Below are 19,282 nucleotides of genomic sequence, written 5' to 3'. Positions count from 1 at the left end.
AAAAACATATTAATAGCATGGAAGCATTTTTTACCTTCTACAGCTCCCAGTGGTAACTATTATTGAGACAGTACCATCCAGAACATTCACTAGCACTGCTCCAAGTACCTTACTGCATCTAATTACATTTAGAGTGTAAATTTTGTGTCTTGTTTAAAATAGCAATGAAGTTTTTAATGCAAACTTACAGAATCTTTACAGTTCCAGATCTCATTTATACTCCCTGATGCATTTTCTTCTACTTTTATTTTCAAGTTTTCTACCTTATTACTTCAAGAAATATTTAAGCAGCAAAGTACTGACATTGTTAAATTCAAAAAAGTATTTCATTAAAAGAGGTTTAATTAAAACTCACCTTCCTTTCAACAGAGAAATATTTTCCCAATGAGATCACATGGTAATTTTTAAATTAGTTATTCAGTAATTACATAACTCAATTAAACAGCTAGTGTACTAGAAGAGCTAGAGTGACAAGTGAGATTTTAAAACCTACTCCAATAAGAAGCACTCATTATTCCAGGGAAAAATGAGGGTTTGTTAGTTGCATTTTTTATTTTAAAGAGTGTATCCTTGATTATAACAAAAAAGTTTTCCCTCGGCTGCCTTTACCATCCATTCATCCTAAATATGTACATCTCCACAGAGATAATACTCAGTAGGATTTTTCTGATTTTCCACTTGATTCTTAACATGATCACTTGCTTCCAGGGTGCCACCACACCCCGTATGTCAGTGCTGCAGGAGTCACTCCGGTGGGACAGTGGACACCCCACCTGTTACTCTCGCCTCTCACAGGGATCTTCAACTTCTACCTAAGCCATCTCCACAACAGGAATTCTGCAGTCTGGGTCTGGTTTCTACACTCCGTGCGCCTGGAAAAGGTGACACCAAGTGGTAAAAAGGGGCATAATCAGCATATTAACAATCCAAACGTTTCTAAATTACTAACACATTGAAATCCAGTTTGAATCCGGATTTCACCAAAATTTGGAGGAAAAGGACTCAAATTTATTAGGCCCTCTCTTTTCTAACAATGAAAAGGAACAGAGCCTGAACAACTCAGTAAGATCTGACATTAAGGGTAGGAACAGCTCTCTTCTCCCAAACATCTCCCTTGTCCTGTTCCTTGTCCTTCCCTCTGACAGCTTCTCCAGGAATCTTGGGCTCTAACATACTCTGTGTGGACCAATATTCAAATACGGCTGGAAACAAGGCCCCAGTTCACAATCCATCAGTACTTACCTATTGTTCACACGTTGGTGTTGAAGCCTGCCTAAAACCATAGTCCCTTCTCCTGACAACTTCTTTAGCCTCAGAAAGTCGGGAATAGCTCAGAATTAGATTTTCATGCTGACTGTTAAGCTCCTCACCACACTTTCATTCCTCAGTATCCTTCAAACAGAAAACAGTCCTCTTACTGCCCTTTTAGCTCTTAGAGGAACAGACTAAGTACCTCACAGAAAGAACTGAAGCTTTCTAGAAGTACTGGAAAATGTTTTACTACTGCTGCAAATGTCATAAATTGAGCTGTAGAAGCCCTGTGAAATATGTTGAAGTACAAGCTGTGTTTGGAACTGTGATAACATGCTATCCAGTGGCAAGGAAAAGAAAGGCACGGGTAGGAATAGCTGGAAGGCAGCCGTGTTTGAAACCAGGGCTATTTTGGGCCATATGTGCTTTGAGTTCTGCTGAGCCTGTCCTGAAAAAGCAATCCCAAAAACACCTTTTGAAAAAAATGACTTTCCATTCCACAGCCAGTTACAGGCACAAGAAGTCAAAGGAGGTCCCAGCTGAGAGGTCTCTCAAGCAGGTCCCTACAGAATAACCTTGGAGACAATAAAATATCTGGTGCATACAGGAATTACTACTGTCTGTCAGGCACATCCCTACTTCAGTACCTTCCACACCACCAGCATGATGCACCCCAGGGCCTGAGGGGCAATTTATGGAAGTAACACCCTAAGCATGAAGAGAATGTGAACATCTAACCTCAAGTAGCCTTTCTAAAACTCTCTGCATCGAACTATTGCAAATATAACGATCTTCACAACTGAAATAAACTGAAAGGCATTTTTCTTAATCCAGTTAGCATCAGTGGACTGAGTAGATTTGACCTTGGCCCTTAATTCCCTACTCTGCTCTAAAAAGTATTTGCAAATGGTTCCTGGCTTTTCAGAGAAGTCTTGTTGCAATATGTAATATTGCATCCAAGTTTTAGGAAGCCTCCAGCACACATGCTTTGCTTTTTAATCACTATTTTTTTCCAGATATCTTGACCCCTCTATAGATACTTCATCTTTCAGTGTGTTACCATGTCTGTCCCATCAGCTGCTTCCGACATAGCTGTGTTTAGCTGTTGCTTTTGTGCCAACACATTCCTGCAGCAAACTACAATTAAGAAAATAAATAAAGGTTAGCTTATTTTGGGGAGCACCTTTACACTTGTCATGATTCCTAGTGATTAAAAGTAGTCAATTGTTTTTTAGGACCTACTTGCACTAAACCACTCAGGATAAGGAGATTAAGGGTGTATTTGGTTACATGGAACAACTCTTCAATTGCACACAGGCAGTGTGTCTTTCAAAGCAGCATCCCACAAATTTTCAATAATCAAGCTTAAAAACTTAGCTTTGATTTGTGCCAAACTCTTAAGTCATTTAAGGGAGAAAATAGAAAATTTGCTTAGTCACATAGGTGGAGTTCCCTATTTCTACCCAAGTAAACCAGTCTCAGTTGTTTTTTTTGTTTTTTTTTTTTTTTGTTTTTTTTGTTTTTTTTTTTTTTTTTTTTTTTTTTTTTTGTTTTTTGTTTGTTTGTTTGTTTTTTTTTTTTTTTTGTCTAGACAGAACTGACCTCCTTTTTCCAGTGCCAGTTCTGTTCTATTTTGGTTCAGCATCATGTCTAGATGCTACTTGTTTCCAGAATGAGGGATGGGTAGGAAATAAAGGGTACTGGTTTGTGGACAAACAGAGCAGCAAACAGGGCTGGTCACTACAACAAATGTGCTCCTCTCACCAGTAAATGCAATTGTGTTCAATCTTTATGGTTGCCAAAGGTCACTAAGAGAGAGGTTTTTAAGCAGTGTAAGAGAGATTGTGATTAAGCCTTGTTTGTGAAAGATAAATTCCAAATAAGTGGAGTGTCCAAGTTTCCCTTCTCTCCCATTTTAAAATGCCAACTGGATGATTATTCTTGCACTGTAGCATTCATTGCAGGATTACTGGCAAAATGTCTTCAGTTTCCCAAGTCAATCCCCATGGAATTTCCTTAGGCATATTATTCCTATTTAATCCCTGAATTTACTGTATTTTCCAAATTACTCCCTTAAAACAGCTTCTGTCTGTGAAGTTCCGGGCCACTTGTCACCTGACAGCCTTTGAATACAAGGAAAGAAAGTTATGCAGAAGTTCAAAGAAGGCTTTGAAGATAACATTTTTTCTAAGGTTTTTAACATGAAAGACAAACTGCTTTCATAATAATCTAACTTGGCTGTATTTCTGTTTCAAGATGAATGATAGAATGGTTTTGGTTGAATAAAACCAGTTTCACCCTCTCTTTGAGTACACGTGACAGGATGGGTTTCATCAGAACATATAAACAAACCTAGGAACCTGTAATGTGCACAGCCACTCTAAACTTCCCAGTGAAGTTTCAGGCATGCTAATAAAATGATGAGTGGTCTGACTGTGTCCAGACCACTGGCAAGAACCTTGAACCACAACATGTGAAGAAAAAACCAACCAACTCACCTCTTCCTGACACAGCTGCACATCCCTGATACATAAAACCAAGAAACCTCTTTCCATGTTCAGGAAAAGGACTGACACAAACCATCTGGCTATGTACACCTAATAAAGAAGTAAATACATTATACATAGAAATAACTGCTTTGAACAGCAACTTCATAAGCAGAAATTTGAACTTGTACACTGTTGATTTTCTCTACAGATAAAAGTTGTTGTTTATTTTTATAAAACCTGTGCAACCTTTTCATCCCACTATTTTTTGCAGTGGAATTTCAGATGATCATTACCATAGATGTTTCTATGGGCATGTCATGGTACCAACAACAGTTGAATTTCAATTTTAATAATGGATTTTTGACTTCTACCTTTACTTAATGTAACACCCCCTCCATAACACCAAAATTTCTTTCTTTCCTCCTAACTCATTAACCTAACTGAACAACACTTAAGATTTTTAAGACTGCATTCTTGTTTGAGATATTTTCCTTCAGATGGAGCTCTAAGCCTTTAAGAATGCTTCACAATACACTTGTTGCACAACTAATCTCAGTTAAGAAAAGGAAAAATCCATATTAGTTAGCACTAGAAAAGGCTGATCACTTAAAAATCAGTTAATTCAAGTATATCTTGGCTGCACTGCTACACTACTGTGTTTCAAGTATCCTGATGACTGGTATGTCTACCACAAGAAAGGAAAACAATTAAAAATTGAAAATACAATAAAGGTAGAAAATATTAACTTACTATCCTCAAAGTACAAAGATTAAGGAGAACTCAAAAGAATTACATACTGATACTGTGTTAATCTTATTCAGGCCCTTCTAAAATCAACAAAGGGAAAAGTGGCCAGAACCACAGAATATTCTGAGCTGGAAGGGATCCACAAGGATCATCAAGTCCAGCTCTTAGGTCAAAGGCTCATATGTTATTAGCACCACATTAATACAGCCAATTGAGCCAATCTCAGTGCAGACTTAAAGCAGATAAATGTATCAATGATTCCATTGCTCTAAGTACCTGTCTTCAAGAACTGAGCTCACCTAAACCAGATGGCATCACCTGGCCGACTCCAGGGCAAATTTCAGACAGCACTGCAGATTCTCAAAGCCGAACACAAGACAACCAGCTCACTGAGTCACTCAGCATTTGTTGTGTATGCATTCATTGTATTATTACAGAATTGCTGATCACATCATTAAGAAACATGAAAGCCTAAATATATTTTATCTTTAGATTTTTTATTATTATTATTTCAGAGGCACTTAATGTCTTACATTTACATAGCGCCATTTCCCCCTCCAAAACACTTTACAGTATTTACACACAGGAATGTTTCCCACCGTTGAAATGCAGCCATCTGACTATTTCCAGTACCATCTTCAAAGCACCAACAATTTGAGACAAAGTATTCCTCAGTATGTTGTCTACTAAGTTCAGAATTCGATTCCATGAACTTCCAACTTGTGCTATTAAAGAAATATAACTAAAATACATTATCACAGTGCAATTCTGCAACAGAACTGAGACTTCGATCATTTTCATTAGATTTTTTTACAATCTCTCATTAGATCAAGTCTATCTCAAACACTTTAATGTAAGGCCTTTTAAGAATATAATTCTAAAATGTCATTCTTTTTTATATTTTCTTCATAAGCCTCCCTTATAATCAAGCACAGACGAGTATTTTTCTTTCCTTCCAGTATATTTAGAAACACAAGTCCTGGCCCTAAGGAGATACCAGCATCTTCAGTTTCAACAAACTTCATGGCACCTAAAAGCAAACCAATTCCTCCTTGGTTTTAGAGATGCATTTTTCGTTTGCTTGTTGTTAGTGTTAAAAATAAATACAATATTACACAAAATTCTGTTAAAACCAATAGAATTGTAAAATACAATTGGGATTGGCTGCTGGGAGCAATGTAAGTGTGCTGTGTATGGTTTTCCTTATTAGCATTAAAAATACATTAAAGTATCCCAAGTTCACTACTCCACTGCAAAAGACTGCCCTAATCACAAAGATCATAGCAACTTTCTCAGTTTAGAGATTAATTTTTTCTTTGTCTCTCTATGAGGCTACTAAAACATCCCTTCTAAGAGAAGAAGTTGCATTTGTGCTAACTTCCACAAAAAAAACCCCAAACCAAAAAACCTCCCCAGGCAACAACCTATTTGCCATCCCTATTTCCATGGTTACACTTCAAAAAAGACTACAACCTGACACACAGCATGTTGCTACCTGCTATGCTATGGCTGATGTGAGAATCTGAATTAACAGAAACAAGAGATTCATGAAATCAGGCACCTATCTGCCTTCCTGTAGAACAAGCACAGAAATTATTCTGGTACCTTATTCTCTTGAATATGCTATACTTCAGAGAGAAGCTTTTATGATCTTCATTGATGCATTATACTCTGATTCTAGTGTGATCACTAGATTCTTGTACCAAGACAGCTGTTTGCATTTGAGTACTTTGAAAGAATACTGACAGGTAGGGGCAAGAACTGTGATAAAAGGAAAAATATTAACAGGTAGCAATTTCAAAATGAAATAAAATTACTAATTAAACTGGGTAAAAATTAACAAACAGCAGTGCATCACAGTACATATTAATTTCATAAAAAGTAGGGGCTTTTTTAAATCTAAACCCTTGATAAAAGATGCACAAAGTACGGATGTATTGCATATTTTATGCATGCTTTCATGTAGTGCATTCCTATATTATATCTTACATGGAACACTAAAAATTACTAGACCTTCACTGTACAACAGGTATTGTAATTTTTTTGTTTTAAAGCCTGAACAGCAATTCAGTTTGAATTACACCTTCCTATTCCCTGATCACAAAGAACACCTTGCTGGATTTATGTTTGTCAAAGTCAAATGACAACCACAGTAATCACTTGTATGAAAAAATCAATTGCAGTAGACTATTGTAAGAGTTTGATTCCTTTCAGGGGATTTGGCAGCCAGAACAAGAAAACCAGCAAGGACTAGAGATCCTTACAAAACACAGAGAATCACTGGTAAATAATTTGTATCGAAATCAAGAAACATCATGACAATAAGAGAATAAACATGAAGAATGAAAGCATTGTTTCAGACTTCACAGCCTAGAAGACCAAACAGAGAGTACCATTATCACTTGCTTTCAAACTCAGATCTGAAAGGGCAGCTAAAACTATAAGATCATCAAAAAATCTGAAGAGGGAGAAAAGGAAGAACTTGGAAAAAGTAATTGCTGTTAACTGTTCTGCTATTTTACAGATTAACATTTTTTAGCCTACTATAACCTCTACTGATTTGAGGAATGACTGGACCCACATTCTTTTCTCTGTTTCTTCTTGTGGGAGCCATTCATTTCTTCAGAGCTAAAAACATTCACAGGCTTGTTTGATACAAGGATCCTCACTTTTCTTTCCCTCCCATTTTTTCTTGTGGGTCAATCCTTTCCTTCCTCAACCTCCTCTCAACTCTTCATTATCACAATATTTCTCTGACAGAAAGAGGACAGCTGGGCTGGAGGATGGATGAAGCTTTTGCTAAATTGGGAGAGAATGGGAGCTGAGCTGCAGAGAGAACTGCATGGACAGACAGATGTTAAAGGTGAATCCAAATCCCAGCAAAGAACAACCTTAATTTCTTTTTAACACCAGAAGGAATTAGTTTTGTCTTTCAGTTTCAGTTCATCCTTTTTCAGCAAGGGCACACTGGCTACATCACAAGGCTTGGACAAGGAAAAGGCTCTTTCATTTAACAGGGCACAGATCTGAAGATGGGACAATGTCCTGCACCATGCGAGATCTCTCTGAAACATGCACAGAACAGAGCAAAAATCCAAGACTACTTTGCAGGAACAAGAGAGGTAGCAACCCTAATTTTAACAGGGCTTTTCACTGAAGGGAAAGAAGGTCTACAAAAGTCAAATCAGCCGATTTCGAATGGTTTGCATCCCAGGATGAATCAGGTTACACTAATTTAAGCCCAATTTAATTTAGGCAGGTTTTTAAACCACAAGAATAAGGACATTCTTAGTACGTATCAATAATTAAACCAACATATACACAATTAGCAATATCCTACAGAATAGTAAATGCTTAACAAGCTGAGTAATTTTATGGTACATTGTCTGACATTCTACACACTTCCTGTAATCATCAGTCTCTAGCAATTCAGTTCATGACTTTAAGATCCAAATTCAACTGTGTCTTCGGTTATTTTCTTGAACTCATAGTTTCCTCGGCCATCCATATGCAAGTAGAACTGAAAGAAACCAACATATGTCATTAACCACTTAAAAATTACTAGCTCTATAAAGACCTAAATAAATTATATTCGGAAATACTTTTTAAAATCTTTTTAAAACTTTTAAAAGGTTTTAGCAAAACCTTAAACTCAGAGGGTAAGCTGCTCTCACCTCGCATGTCATTAAATTCATCTGCCTCTGTAAAAATGTTAAATTTATCTTTGCATATCATACTTCTGTCTGCCAACAGCCACATCTAGACTTAACACTGTTTTCTTGGGTTTTGTGACAATATACCTGGGGCACAGATTCATCCCTGTGTATTAATTCAGTATTTTTATCCATATGTACAGTCTGTCTGCATAAAAATAACAGTAAAATCTTAGTTTGCAATAAAAAGTCCACATCTTAGAGACCTTTTTTTAAAGCATTAAAGTATTACATATAACAAAAGCAAAAAAATCCATGCTGTTTACTGAATTCTAGTTCAAGGATTTTTTTGAGTCTAAGAAAGAAGACTTAAGCATCTAGCAAGCCTCTCATACTTTACAGATACATACAAAATTTTTGCATAGTGTTCTTTCATAACTAAAAGCATAAGAATATTTCTAAGAGTAAAATGGGATTATGAAAAGTAAAACCTTATAAAAACTCAAACCAAACATGACCTATTAGGATGTGAAATAACATCTGAAATCACCAAATCAATTTCATACAGTCAGTCAAACAAGACCCACAAAAATTCTTAATAAAGCAAAGATTACATACATCATGATGTTTCCAGAGTGACTTCCTGTGGGAAACAGTGAAGAGAGTGATTCCAACCTATATGACAAAATACCCACAAAACGGTTAATTATTCTCATGGGTTAGGTGTCATCTATTTTTCAGTATTGTATCAGATGAAGATCTTAACTTCATAACCACAAACTTCCAGACTATTATTAACACTATACACATATAGCTTTTATTACAAGATTTTGCAGGGGAGGAAAAAAGCAATCAGGAGGGATTTATAATTTTTAATTGATTTCATCATTCTTTTGCTCCTAAAGATTTGTCAAACATAGAATTAACTGAGTAAAAGAAGCAATGCAGGAGACAGGTAAAACAATAAAGCTGGTGAATAAAGGAATTTTAACAACAATAAAAAAATCCCAAACACACAAAAGCTGTAATGAATTACAAACTTAGAGTGACAATTTAAGGTGAATAACCTTCCTTTGTTTCTTTTCAATTCAACTATTCATCTCCAAGAGCAGCAGCAAGGACAAAATAACTCTGAGATAAAGCAATATAACATTGTTTCTTTCTGCAAGGACAAACTAACTAGGAATTCTACTTTTCAGTAACATGTATTAGCCACTTGGCAAGCACAGATGAATATTCAAGTTACTGTAATATGAAGTATATGGAAAACAGATTTTAAAAATCATCAGGGTATTGATACTGATGTGGTAAAATCATTTCATGACCTAATGCTCCTTCTGCAGAGTTCTCACCTAATGTCCATTCACTACTACAGAGGGCTCCTTTAGTTTCAAGCACATATTTGAGCTTTGTTCTATTATCATTCTGGAATACTGCTATTCAATAACTAACATATTTCAACCTCTTTCTTTCCCAGACTAGGGTGTGAAATTTAATCTTGTCGATTTCACACAGCACTACAGAGAATCTAAAATGGTGAGTTTAAGAGGACACGGAAACAAAAAGCTATGTTGAGCATCATAATATTTTCCTACGGTGCTTGGCATTTCATATCTCAGAACAGATGAAAATGTTAACTTCCAGCCTTCCACTTCTGCTGCTCTGGCCAAAAGAAGCCTTTTGAACAAGAAAACATTCTACAATTTTAGATTATTTGGTCCTAACTTGATATTCCAAGAGACTATCTAGGAAAGTAAGGTTACTTACTTAGCAGCTAATAAGAATTCTCTGTATATCATAGAGGGTACCTGTACATCTAAGTTACTCTAGGACTACAAAATCATTACTGAATTCTAATGTGTATAAAGTTGTATGCTCCTCTAAGCTTTTTTCCAGATTTTATTTTTTTTAATTTTTATGCACTAGGTATAAGGAAGAGTGAACCTTGTACCATTTTAGGTTTCTTGTTAATGTACAGAGAGAGAATTCCAGAAACAAAGAGCTCACCTTTCGGCAGTGGCTGTAAATGTAGCCCTCTACATCCACACTAACAGCACTGGTGCACTCATCCAGAATTGCAAACTGGGGCTTATGATAGAATAACCTTGCCATCTGGAATGCAAGCCAAAAAAATAAAAAAAGGATACTATAGATACAGAACTACCAGCAATGGTGTTAGAAGTTAAACTAAGAATTAGAGTCAAAAAATCTGCTACAGAAAGGGAATTAAGTTGATAATGACTGAAACCCAAAAATCCAAAAGTTTCACATTATCTTATGCCTTTTTTATTCAAGGCAATTATTTTAGAAATTCTGTTTATACAACGAAATCACAAGACATGGTGAAAGTATGTTTAAAAGCCAGTATTTCCTTTTAAATTTTGAGTACAAACCCCACTATTTTCAGTTGTTTTCTCAGTATTTAGGTATTGCACATTTTGGGGGTTTCTTCTAAGCCAAATACTAATACTTAATAAATAAAAATAGGTTACAGTTCAGGTTTTATTTTTTACTTATGTTCTGCATTTGTTAAGCATTTATGCTTTTGAGACATACGGCCATTCTCTGTTTTTCTCCCCCGCTGAGTACATCCATCCAGTCCTGAACACTATCCCAGCCTCCTTCACGTTCCAAGATATGTCCCAGCTGGACATTATCCAAGTACTCCTTCAGCACCTTTTATGGAAACAGGAATGACAAATAAAGCTTACATGAACTCAAAAGACAAGTGGTTGACAAAAGTTATAAAGGATTGTACCATAACACTATCAGTCCTGGTAAGTATTAAAATACTAATAAATGCAGTGCTTTTCATAGCAGTTTCAGTATTTCTGAATTGAAAGCATTACTCATCCTGAGCAAGACAAAGGGTTAATGAACTAATCATCATTACCTGGTCAGAAATCCCTTTCTTTTTCTGATCTTCCACAGTATCTGGATATATAACTTGATCTCTGAGTGTTCCAAGAGTCATGTATGGTCTCTGATATACAATTAGAGCCAAAAAGATATGTCAAATACTTCTAAACACAGTCAAAGTACAAAGAAAGAGAACATTGTTGTCAAGTAAAGCACTTGGTCTCACCTGAGGAACATAGAACAACTTTCCTCTTACAGGTTTTGTTAAACGCCCACCAAACAAAGGCCACAACTGCAAAAGAAAAAAGATTAGAACTTCACAAAAAAGTTCAATCACAACCACACTTTGCATTCTCCCCTCTTTGTAAAACAAAGTTCCCTTACCTCACCAAGAACACGGAACAGGGAGCTCTTCCCACAGCCATTTGGCCCACAAATCAGCACATTTGCACCAGATCGAACCTAAAAATTGCAATGCCAACACATAAAATGATAGTGAGGAAGTACTGCTGAAAGCTCCTACAATCAATAGGACAATCTAGTATCATCATAGGCTTGTACACAGCTTTCTGACATTACAATGAGCAATTTCCAGCAAAAATTAGTTTTTTTCCCCCCAAGAGGTTTAGCACCAACTGCAGCTGGAAGAAAATGCACTTGTAACAGCAAAAACTTTTTTGGGTAAAATAGCTTATTGCCTTTTTTTTAAACTAACATGATTATTTGTTTGCACTTTTCTTATAAATAGGATGACCTTTGAAGCTATCATCTGCTCTTGAAAATTTTGTATTGTTTCCCATGATACTAAAAAACTTACCTCAAAGTTAAGGTCTTGAATCAAAACATCTCCATTAGGTGTCACCAATGGAACATGATCAAACCTGTATGTATTACAAAGTTAAAAAGGAAAAAACAACAGTTGCTTAAAAGAAGCTCATATTGTGTGCTTACTTGAGAGATTTAAGGCAGTCAGAAACACTTCAGCAGTACTTCATTCACTCTCCCAGTTTCCAACTATTAACAGCTAAGGGAGTTCTTGAACCAAAAAGGTACCCTAGCTTTTAAATGTCTACATCTACAGGTTTAGTTTTATCCTCTGTATTTTTTTTTTTAAGCCTTTTAAGCCTTTGGTCTCCAAAACATCTTGTGGATATAAACCCACATTTAAGGATGCATGGCATTTTAAACTTAGTAGTGAAGTATATCTCACTAGTTCTACAACATGCAATGAATGACTTCCCTCCTTCCCTCACGTCCTCCCTGCCTTTTTTTTAATGAATAAAAATAGCAGTATCATCTCTTTTCCCCCTTCCCCTCTTTGCCCTCTCCTTCCCTATCTGCTTTCCACACTGTTCAGATTGAGATTATTTGATCTCTAACTGCTGTATTTTATGCCTTTAGGTAGTAATACTATGTCAGTGCTACATTCCTCAGACTGCAAAGAATGAAGGAATTGATCAGAAGTACATCACCAAAATCTCTAAGAATGCAGAATTTCAAGCAAGTACTTTGAAAATGTATACAGACTTGTCTCTGATTTTTACATCTGAATTATATAATGGAATAAAATCCATAACTAATATATTCCTAAGAAGAAACAAGATGGTCTGAGAAGTCATATTCTAACGGACAGTAGGAATGTTACCCAAAAGTCTAAGTCCAAAGAGCAGATTATGTCTCCTGCTAATATGAGAGGATAGGTATTAGCTTACAGAATAGAAATGCTGAGTGGGTGTGAGGTGGAGTTACTAGTAAATAAAGTACAATAGGAACTGCAAATTGTAATAACACGCATTCAGACCTCTATTAATCAGCATAGAGAGAAAGAGTTTTAAAAAGTCTACATTTAAAGAATTGAATTATTGAACCTGTGGAAACCTTGTAAACATACTTGATAAGGTTATCACTGTTGATAATTTCTCCAGATCCAGGTACCAAGGAGAGAGGTTGCTTTTTATCTCCATCTTAAATAAAGAAAGAAAGCATTAGTACTGGAATGCTACACAGAGAGGCACATACAGCATATTATATCACATCTACCTTTTTCTTGTGATATCATAGTGCGCTGATATTTGCCACTGTTCAAGTCCTTCAGAACCTGCATTAATTCCGTGATTCGAGCTGTGAAACTTAAAAAAAGAAAAATAAAATCCATAGAAGCTCTAATGAGCACTCTGTCAAACTGGCAAAGTGACACAGTGATTCAACCCAGCACAGAAGCAGAATGTTTACATTTTAGAGTTACATCAGGTTGTCTAATATGCACTGTATTTACAAGCTCCTTTTCCTTTTTCTGTAAGAGCCAATTTTACTTCTTACGATGTAAAAAAAGTTTACAAAATAATCAAGACATATTTGAATTAAGAGCATTTGACAAATTTCAACTAAACATTCAAACTGCGTTCTAGTAGTATCTGGATGTGAAATTTCTAGTGAACATAATTAGCACATCTTCAGATGTGTTTTCAGCATAAAATGTTTTTAATTGCTGAATTTTTAGCATGCTGCAAGGAACAAAGCACATAAGCTTGTTTTAATTCTACAATCAGTTTCTGAAATTGAGATGAGAAAGATTCTTACTATTAAGCTTACCCAGCCAGTCTTGTCATTTCACGGCCTGCTAGGACTATTCTGCCCAAAGCTTGAGACATTCTCAGCAGCATTCTTCCACTTTGGTAGTAATCCTAGAGTAGAAGAAAGTTTCTTTATGTGGACTAACAAAATTTAAAATCTAGAGGATGTTTTAATTCTGGTCTATTTACCTCCAAAAGTTCTGCATGAGTGCTATTTTGATGACGAGGATCAGACAAGTTCAAAAATGGACGACTAACAACCAGGTAGCCAACGACAGTGGCAAGGTCTGCAGATAAAGAATAAATATTATGCTACACATTAATTGAAACAGTAAGAGAGAAGGTTTGTTTTGTTATTTCTAGAAATCCATTAGCACTTGACACACACTTACATTTGGCAATGATAGTATCAATGAAACCCATGGAGAACCGGAACAGGATGAAATTATGCAAGTGTTCCACCTGGTAAGTTACAGAAGAAAGAAGTTCAAACTCTATCAGTACCTGTTTTACTATCTTTTATTAGACATTTAGTTCTCAACAGTTATTTTTCAGTACCTCAGATACATTAACATCCCTCTAAGTGTGGTAAGCACTGCACAAGAGTCCCTGCTGGCAAAGACTTGCATTTGTGATCAAAAGAACTTACACACTAAATTAAATAGTGAGAACAATAACTGTTCTGGGTGGGTGACAAGGAGGTAAGTGGCAAGAGAAAAGCATTCTAAGAAAAATTCTGTTCTGCTTACAGCCTACCAGCTTATTTTTTAATCTAATAACGTAGCAGCAAAAACACCAAGCTACTCTAAGTCAATTTATATGAACACAAGTCAAGAATCATCATGACAGAATTAATTAAGTTTCGCCTAAAATGTTTTAAGATACAAAAGAGGCTTACCAGCTTACGGAAAGTCTTGTGAATAGTCTGTTTTTCTCTCGCGTTTCCATTATAAAAAGCGATTTCCTCACTAAAAGAAACAAACAAAAATAATGCAACTTCATTTTGTTAAAGTCAGTCTTTGAAAAAAGTCATCCATAAAATATGGGAATATAGCACTTTCAGTTACTTTATGAAATAAGGGTTTGTACGTTTTCACACCAGTGGAATTATTATACCCCACTTAGTCTTGACTAGGGAATACAATGCGCACACAAATTATTTTAAAGTACATAAAGATGCAAACACTTGGCTCAGACTTGATAGCACCATGCTTCCCAAGTAGATTTTAACACACAACTTCCATTTACCCCTCAGTAAGTCACTTTTATCTTAGGATCCAAGCAAGTGTATACCTGTTCGTAATGAGCCGTGAGTTGACATATCTGTACTCCCCTTCATACTTTTGTTCTATAATGGTCATCTTGCCAATTGGTCTCCTTAAACGTGTAAGGAAAAACCCTGAAATAATCAAGTATGCCATCATGCTAGCTGGACCCTGTGAATATCAAAAAAAAAAAATAAAAGCTTAGGTGGTCTCAAATGACAGTACCTGTATCCATCATGCCCAGAAAGCATGAATCCCTCAGTTCTCATCTCCTATGTGCCTATGTTGCTAATTCAATTACATTTGAAATGCCCATCACGTCACCTTCTTTGGTGTTGTATTTACTACTTTATTAATTGTACTAATTCTCTGTCCCCAGATGTCCTTCCCACCCGTGCCTTCTATTCAGGTTATCACGATCCAGTGTGACCTGTCCTCTACCATCCCAGCTTATTTCATTAATGATTTACTGGTACCCTCTCATTTCTTCTCCCTCCTTTCTGCCTACTTCTTTTTCTTCACATTTGCTGAGCTGTTACACAGCAGTCAATATTTCAATCCTATTGTCTGCTTTTGTCTATACATATTCCCTGGGTCTCTCAAGCAGTCCTGGATTCTATGTTTCCATAGATGAAGAACGGATGATTAAATACCACTGAAGCGTGGAATGGCATGAACTGTATTTGGCATAAACTGCACGTAATAACTACTACAGAGAGCAGAACAAAGACATCCAAGACTCATAAAGTTACCAAGGTTCAGTTAAGCCTTACTGCAAGTCTGTCTCAACAAAATTTGCAGCACATGACCTACAGCTACTCCTTTTCAACTCCTGAACATTTCTGATAATGCATCATTTCACTAATTTGAAGAATTAATTCTGCAATTATTCAGCTTATCAAGTCTTACAGCTCAATGCAAGAAATGGTTCCACTTCATAGAAGCTTCACAGAAACAGCAAACTTATTTTCACTCTTAAATGGAATTCATGCAAGACATAAGCAGTAAAAAGGGTGTTGTACTAAACAGGATTTCCAAATAAAACAAAGTACTTCCATAGTCTTTCAAATTGTTGATCAAATGCCTGAAAATACTGAGTTTTATTTCGCATGCCTCAAAGTAGAGGGCGCTAAAGCACACAAAACATTAAGTGTAAATGCATATTTTCAGTATAGCCCTTCAAATAATGTAGGGATCCACAACTACTACCTAGAGTTTTCCTCAGATTCCAAACAGGTACAAGGCCATAACCAACGAAGGGAAAATGTGCTTACAGTTCTAAAAAACCCATTCAATTTACCTGTGCTCCTATTGCACTTGTTAGCTTGAAGATGTACAAAACTATATCCAAGAATGGCTGTAAGAGAAGCATGAGGAAAAAAGCCTTAGAACACAAACACAAAACTAATATAAAACAGTCCAGAAGCTATGTACCACCCCAAGAACATTACAGCTCTGTACTAAAATACTGGCCAGCCTATTATACCAACTAAAAGCTAAAGCAAAAGGAATCACAGCCACATGACTTTTTCCTGAAATCACTGGCTCAAGACTTGAACACAAAACCATCATGATGTTCAGATAAATACATATCATATAGAAAAAGTACTTTACTATTTAAGGTCTTTAATGACACTCTGGTCACTTATCAAGGTGGACTAGAACCCATAATAATTTAATTGAAGTAATTATGAGATATATTCAATGAAAAGATAATGCCACATATTTGGCTATGTACCTGATAGGAGGAACATTCCAAAGTTCTGTAACCTCCATGCTAAGCTAAAACAGCTGAACTGCAAGTTTTCAGTCAGAGGTCTTTGAACAAAGTAACTTGTAGTTTACTCATACTCAGCTTGTATGAAACACATAGCATTAAAAAAGTTTAGTTTAAGAATGTCAACAGTGTACTCATTCACTACCCAATCATCTTAAAATTCACACCAGAAACAGGGAAAAGCTTATTCAACCACACCTCCCTACACAAAATAATACTTGTGTATAACAAAGAGTTAGCCATTGCTTTTCTTCTGAAAACTATCTGCCTGAGAGAGCAAAGTCATCATTGTTCATCTGCAAAAGAATGTCCTCTGTTCTTTAAAAGAAAATTTAATACAAATTGTAACAACTTGCAACAGTGCTTTGGCCACAAAAGCCACAAAGAGTGTGAAACAATATAGCATCATAAACTATTTTTTAGTAACATACCCCAAGAAATCCATACACAAATGCACATCATTTTTGTGAGCTATCCCCCATCCTAAATGTCTACAGCTACTACTTAAAGTTCTCTCTTAACAGACTTACCTTGCTAAGGTTTGAGTACAGGTCCACTACACTATTACAGAATTTTTCCACATCCTGTGTGAGGAGCTGATCTGGATTAGCTATTCTGTTGTCCAGATTTCCCATTTTGTAGTATGTATAAGCTCTGAAACAAAACAATTGCTAAGTGGTAGAAAAAAAATCATTACCTGGGATCTAAAATAACTGGAATGCCCTTGCTTTGTACAACTGAGATGCTAAGCAGTGCAAACATTAAGTTACTGTATAGAATCAACATAGCTTGTGCTTCTGCCTGACTAAATCCACATTAAATGCTGCAGGACTGTTTAGGCATTTAGGCTCCAGGATGTCTGTGCTGAAGCTCAGGCTCACACTGCTACTGAACTTAGAAAACCCTCACATACTCTGCTATAGCATATCTGACAACCAAAATTCAGTGCAGAAGGACAGAAGGATCCACTCAAGCTCATGCATCCAATTCAGCCTTCATCATATGAAGGCTCCTGAAGTACTTTGGAATCTGATCCAATCATGGAAGCAGTACAGGGCAGTTTTTCCCCCAACTGAGCCAACTTTATTGTCTTTGTATCTATGGCATACACAACCCGGATAAGCCTCTCACCCTCAACTGCAAGTTCATTGCAATCTTCTTACTATGTATTTAAAATGATTTGCATTAACTCTTATAAAACTGTAGACAAGGTGTTACTTACTTTAGATATTCCTCATAGAGATATCTGGTAAGTCTTACTCTGAAACAGAGTTTCAGTTCATTTAGACCATACTTCAGGAAGTTATTCACTAAAGAGATCTAAAATAAAAGACAATAATATTTAAGCAACAAGATCAAATATACTTAGATCAATTTGCAGCATAAATTGTGTAAATGCTTTAAAACAGATCAGTTCTCTCCTTGAAGTCAATAATACCATAAACACACCTGAGACCAATCAGTGTCCACAGGATCACTGCTTGGGTTTCTGTCTCCAGGTCCCATTGGATCTCACCACTTAAGATAAAATACATTCATATTACATATTTTCAGCTGTTCTGATAAAGAGGCACCATTTGGAAACCACTGCTTTAAATCTGTCAACTAGTTTTAAAATTTATTGCAAACCAGGCAGCAACGTTATTTCTATCTGGTGCAGATCAGAGATGTGAACAAACTGAAAGAAAGTTGAAGTGTGGAAGAAAGTATAACAAACCTGTGAAAAATATAAGAAATATAAAAATTAAAGTCTAATAAAAAAATCATCTTCAATGGTGCCAAGGAACCCCAAACCTACAGTCAAAATTGACATCAACAAAACTAACCTGAAAACCTGAACATATCTCTTAAAAAAATAGTTGCTACCAACAACAAAATATGCTGATGAAATCTCCCACACACTGGAGCCAGAAAATTAAGTGTGTTTTCATACAGATCTGTATGTAAAACAACTAATTTCCATAGGTTTTAAGACACTCCTTTGAGATCTTTTCCTCAAAATCTTAATTTACATTTAAAATATGTTCTACGAATAGGTCAGCACAAGAAGAGCACTTACAGCAGGCATTGCAGCAATGAAGTTGAACAAGTATTTCTTGAAATCTTTTCTGCTGCGGCCAATGATAGCACTGTAAATGACCACCAGCTAAGAGTCAGTTACAAGAGAAACAACAAAGTATAAACTTGCATGTTTTAAGTAGATAACTCACAGAGAAAAAGAAAATCATCATGGAAACCTGTAGCACCAGCTCTAGGATCCAGTCTGACACCCTCGAGTAAGCTAAGTGGCAAGTGGCAGACTGAGCAGTTACCTCCTGTCTGCTCCTCTGCAACTGCCCCACATTAAGGGTTTAAAAATTCATGGTCACAGAATACAAGTTTTTTCCCTTCTCTGCTTTCATGGATTCTCACAAGAGAAACAAAGCAGTCCTTCCATTCTACAAAGCACCAAACATCTCTCCTCAAACACAGTATCATTTTGAATACACAGTTCTGATTTGTCTCAATTAGCAACAAGACCAGCAAGAATAATCAGAGGTCTAAAAGCCACTTTCTAACATATTAATACTGAAAGCATTGTTTCTATCAATCTAAAGAGCAAACAGCTCGGTGGGAAGAAACAAAAAGTCCTAATACCCACACAACATGTCCAAGTCTAAGACATAAA

General features: G+C 36.1%; 1 protein-coding gene across 2 annotated transcripts in view; it reads right to left on the bottom strand.

The window, feature by feature from the left end:
- Positions 1-4,965: 4,965 nt before the first annotated feature.
- The window catches only part of ABCD3 (ATP binding cassette subfamily D member 3), a 28,237-nt gene continuing 13,920 nt past the window's right edge, over positions 4,966-19,282 (bottom strand). For both annotated transcript variants that reach the window (XM_066325237.1, XM_066325238.1), the window contains exons 5-23: positions 18,674-18,743; positions 17,837-17,934; positions 17,145-17,268; positions 16,138-16,194; positions 14,866-15,008; positions 14,471-14,540; positions 13,965-14,034; positions 13,762-13,859; positions 13,592-13,683; positions 13,040-13,128; positions 12,891-12,963; positions 11,817-11,880; positions 11,384-11,461; positions 11,226-11,291; positions 11,034-11,123; positions 10,697-10,816; positions 10,148-10,252; positions 8,759-8,815; positions 4,966-8,007 (exon numbers count right to left, since the gene is read on the bottom strand). In XM_066325237.1, the coding sequence (XP_066181334.1) occupies positions 7,930-8,007; positions 8,759-8,815; positions 10,148-10,252; positions 10,697-10,816; positions 11,034-11,123; positions 11,226-11,291; positions 11,384-11,461; positions 11,817-11,880; positions 12,891-12,963; positions 13,040-13,128; positions 13,592-13,683; positions 13,762-13,859; positions 13,965-14,034; positions 14,471-14,540; positions 14,866-15,008; positions 16,138-16,194; positions 17,145-17,268; positions 17,837-17,934; positions 18,674-18,743 (1,642 nt within the window). In that variant the 3' untranslated portion in view covers positions 4,966-7,929. The remainder of the gene's footprint in view (positions 8,008-8,758; positions 8,816-10,147; positions 10,253-10,696; positions 10,817-11,033; positions 11,124-11,225; positions 11,292-11,383; positions 11,462-11,816; positions 11,881-12,890; positions 12,964-13,039; positions 13,129-13,591; positions 13,684-13,761; positions 13,860-13,964; positions 14,035-14,470; positions 14,541-14,865; positions 15,009-16,137; positions 16,195-17,144; positions 17,269-17,836; positions 17,935-18,673; positions 18,744-19,282) is intronic.

The sequence above is a fragment of the Sylvia atricapilla genome, chromosome 9, assembly GCF_009819655.1.
Source record: "Sylvia atricapilla isolate bSylAtr1 chromosome 9, bSylAtr1.pri, whole genome shotgun sequence".
Lineage (NCBI taxonomy): Eukaryota > Metazoa > Chordata > Aves > Passeriformes > Sylviidae > Sylvia > Sylvia atricapilla.
The sequence above is the reverse complement of the archived record's forward strand: the minus strand, read 5'-3'. Positions and strand labels throughout refer to the sequence as shown.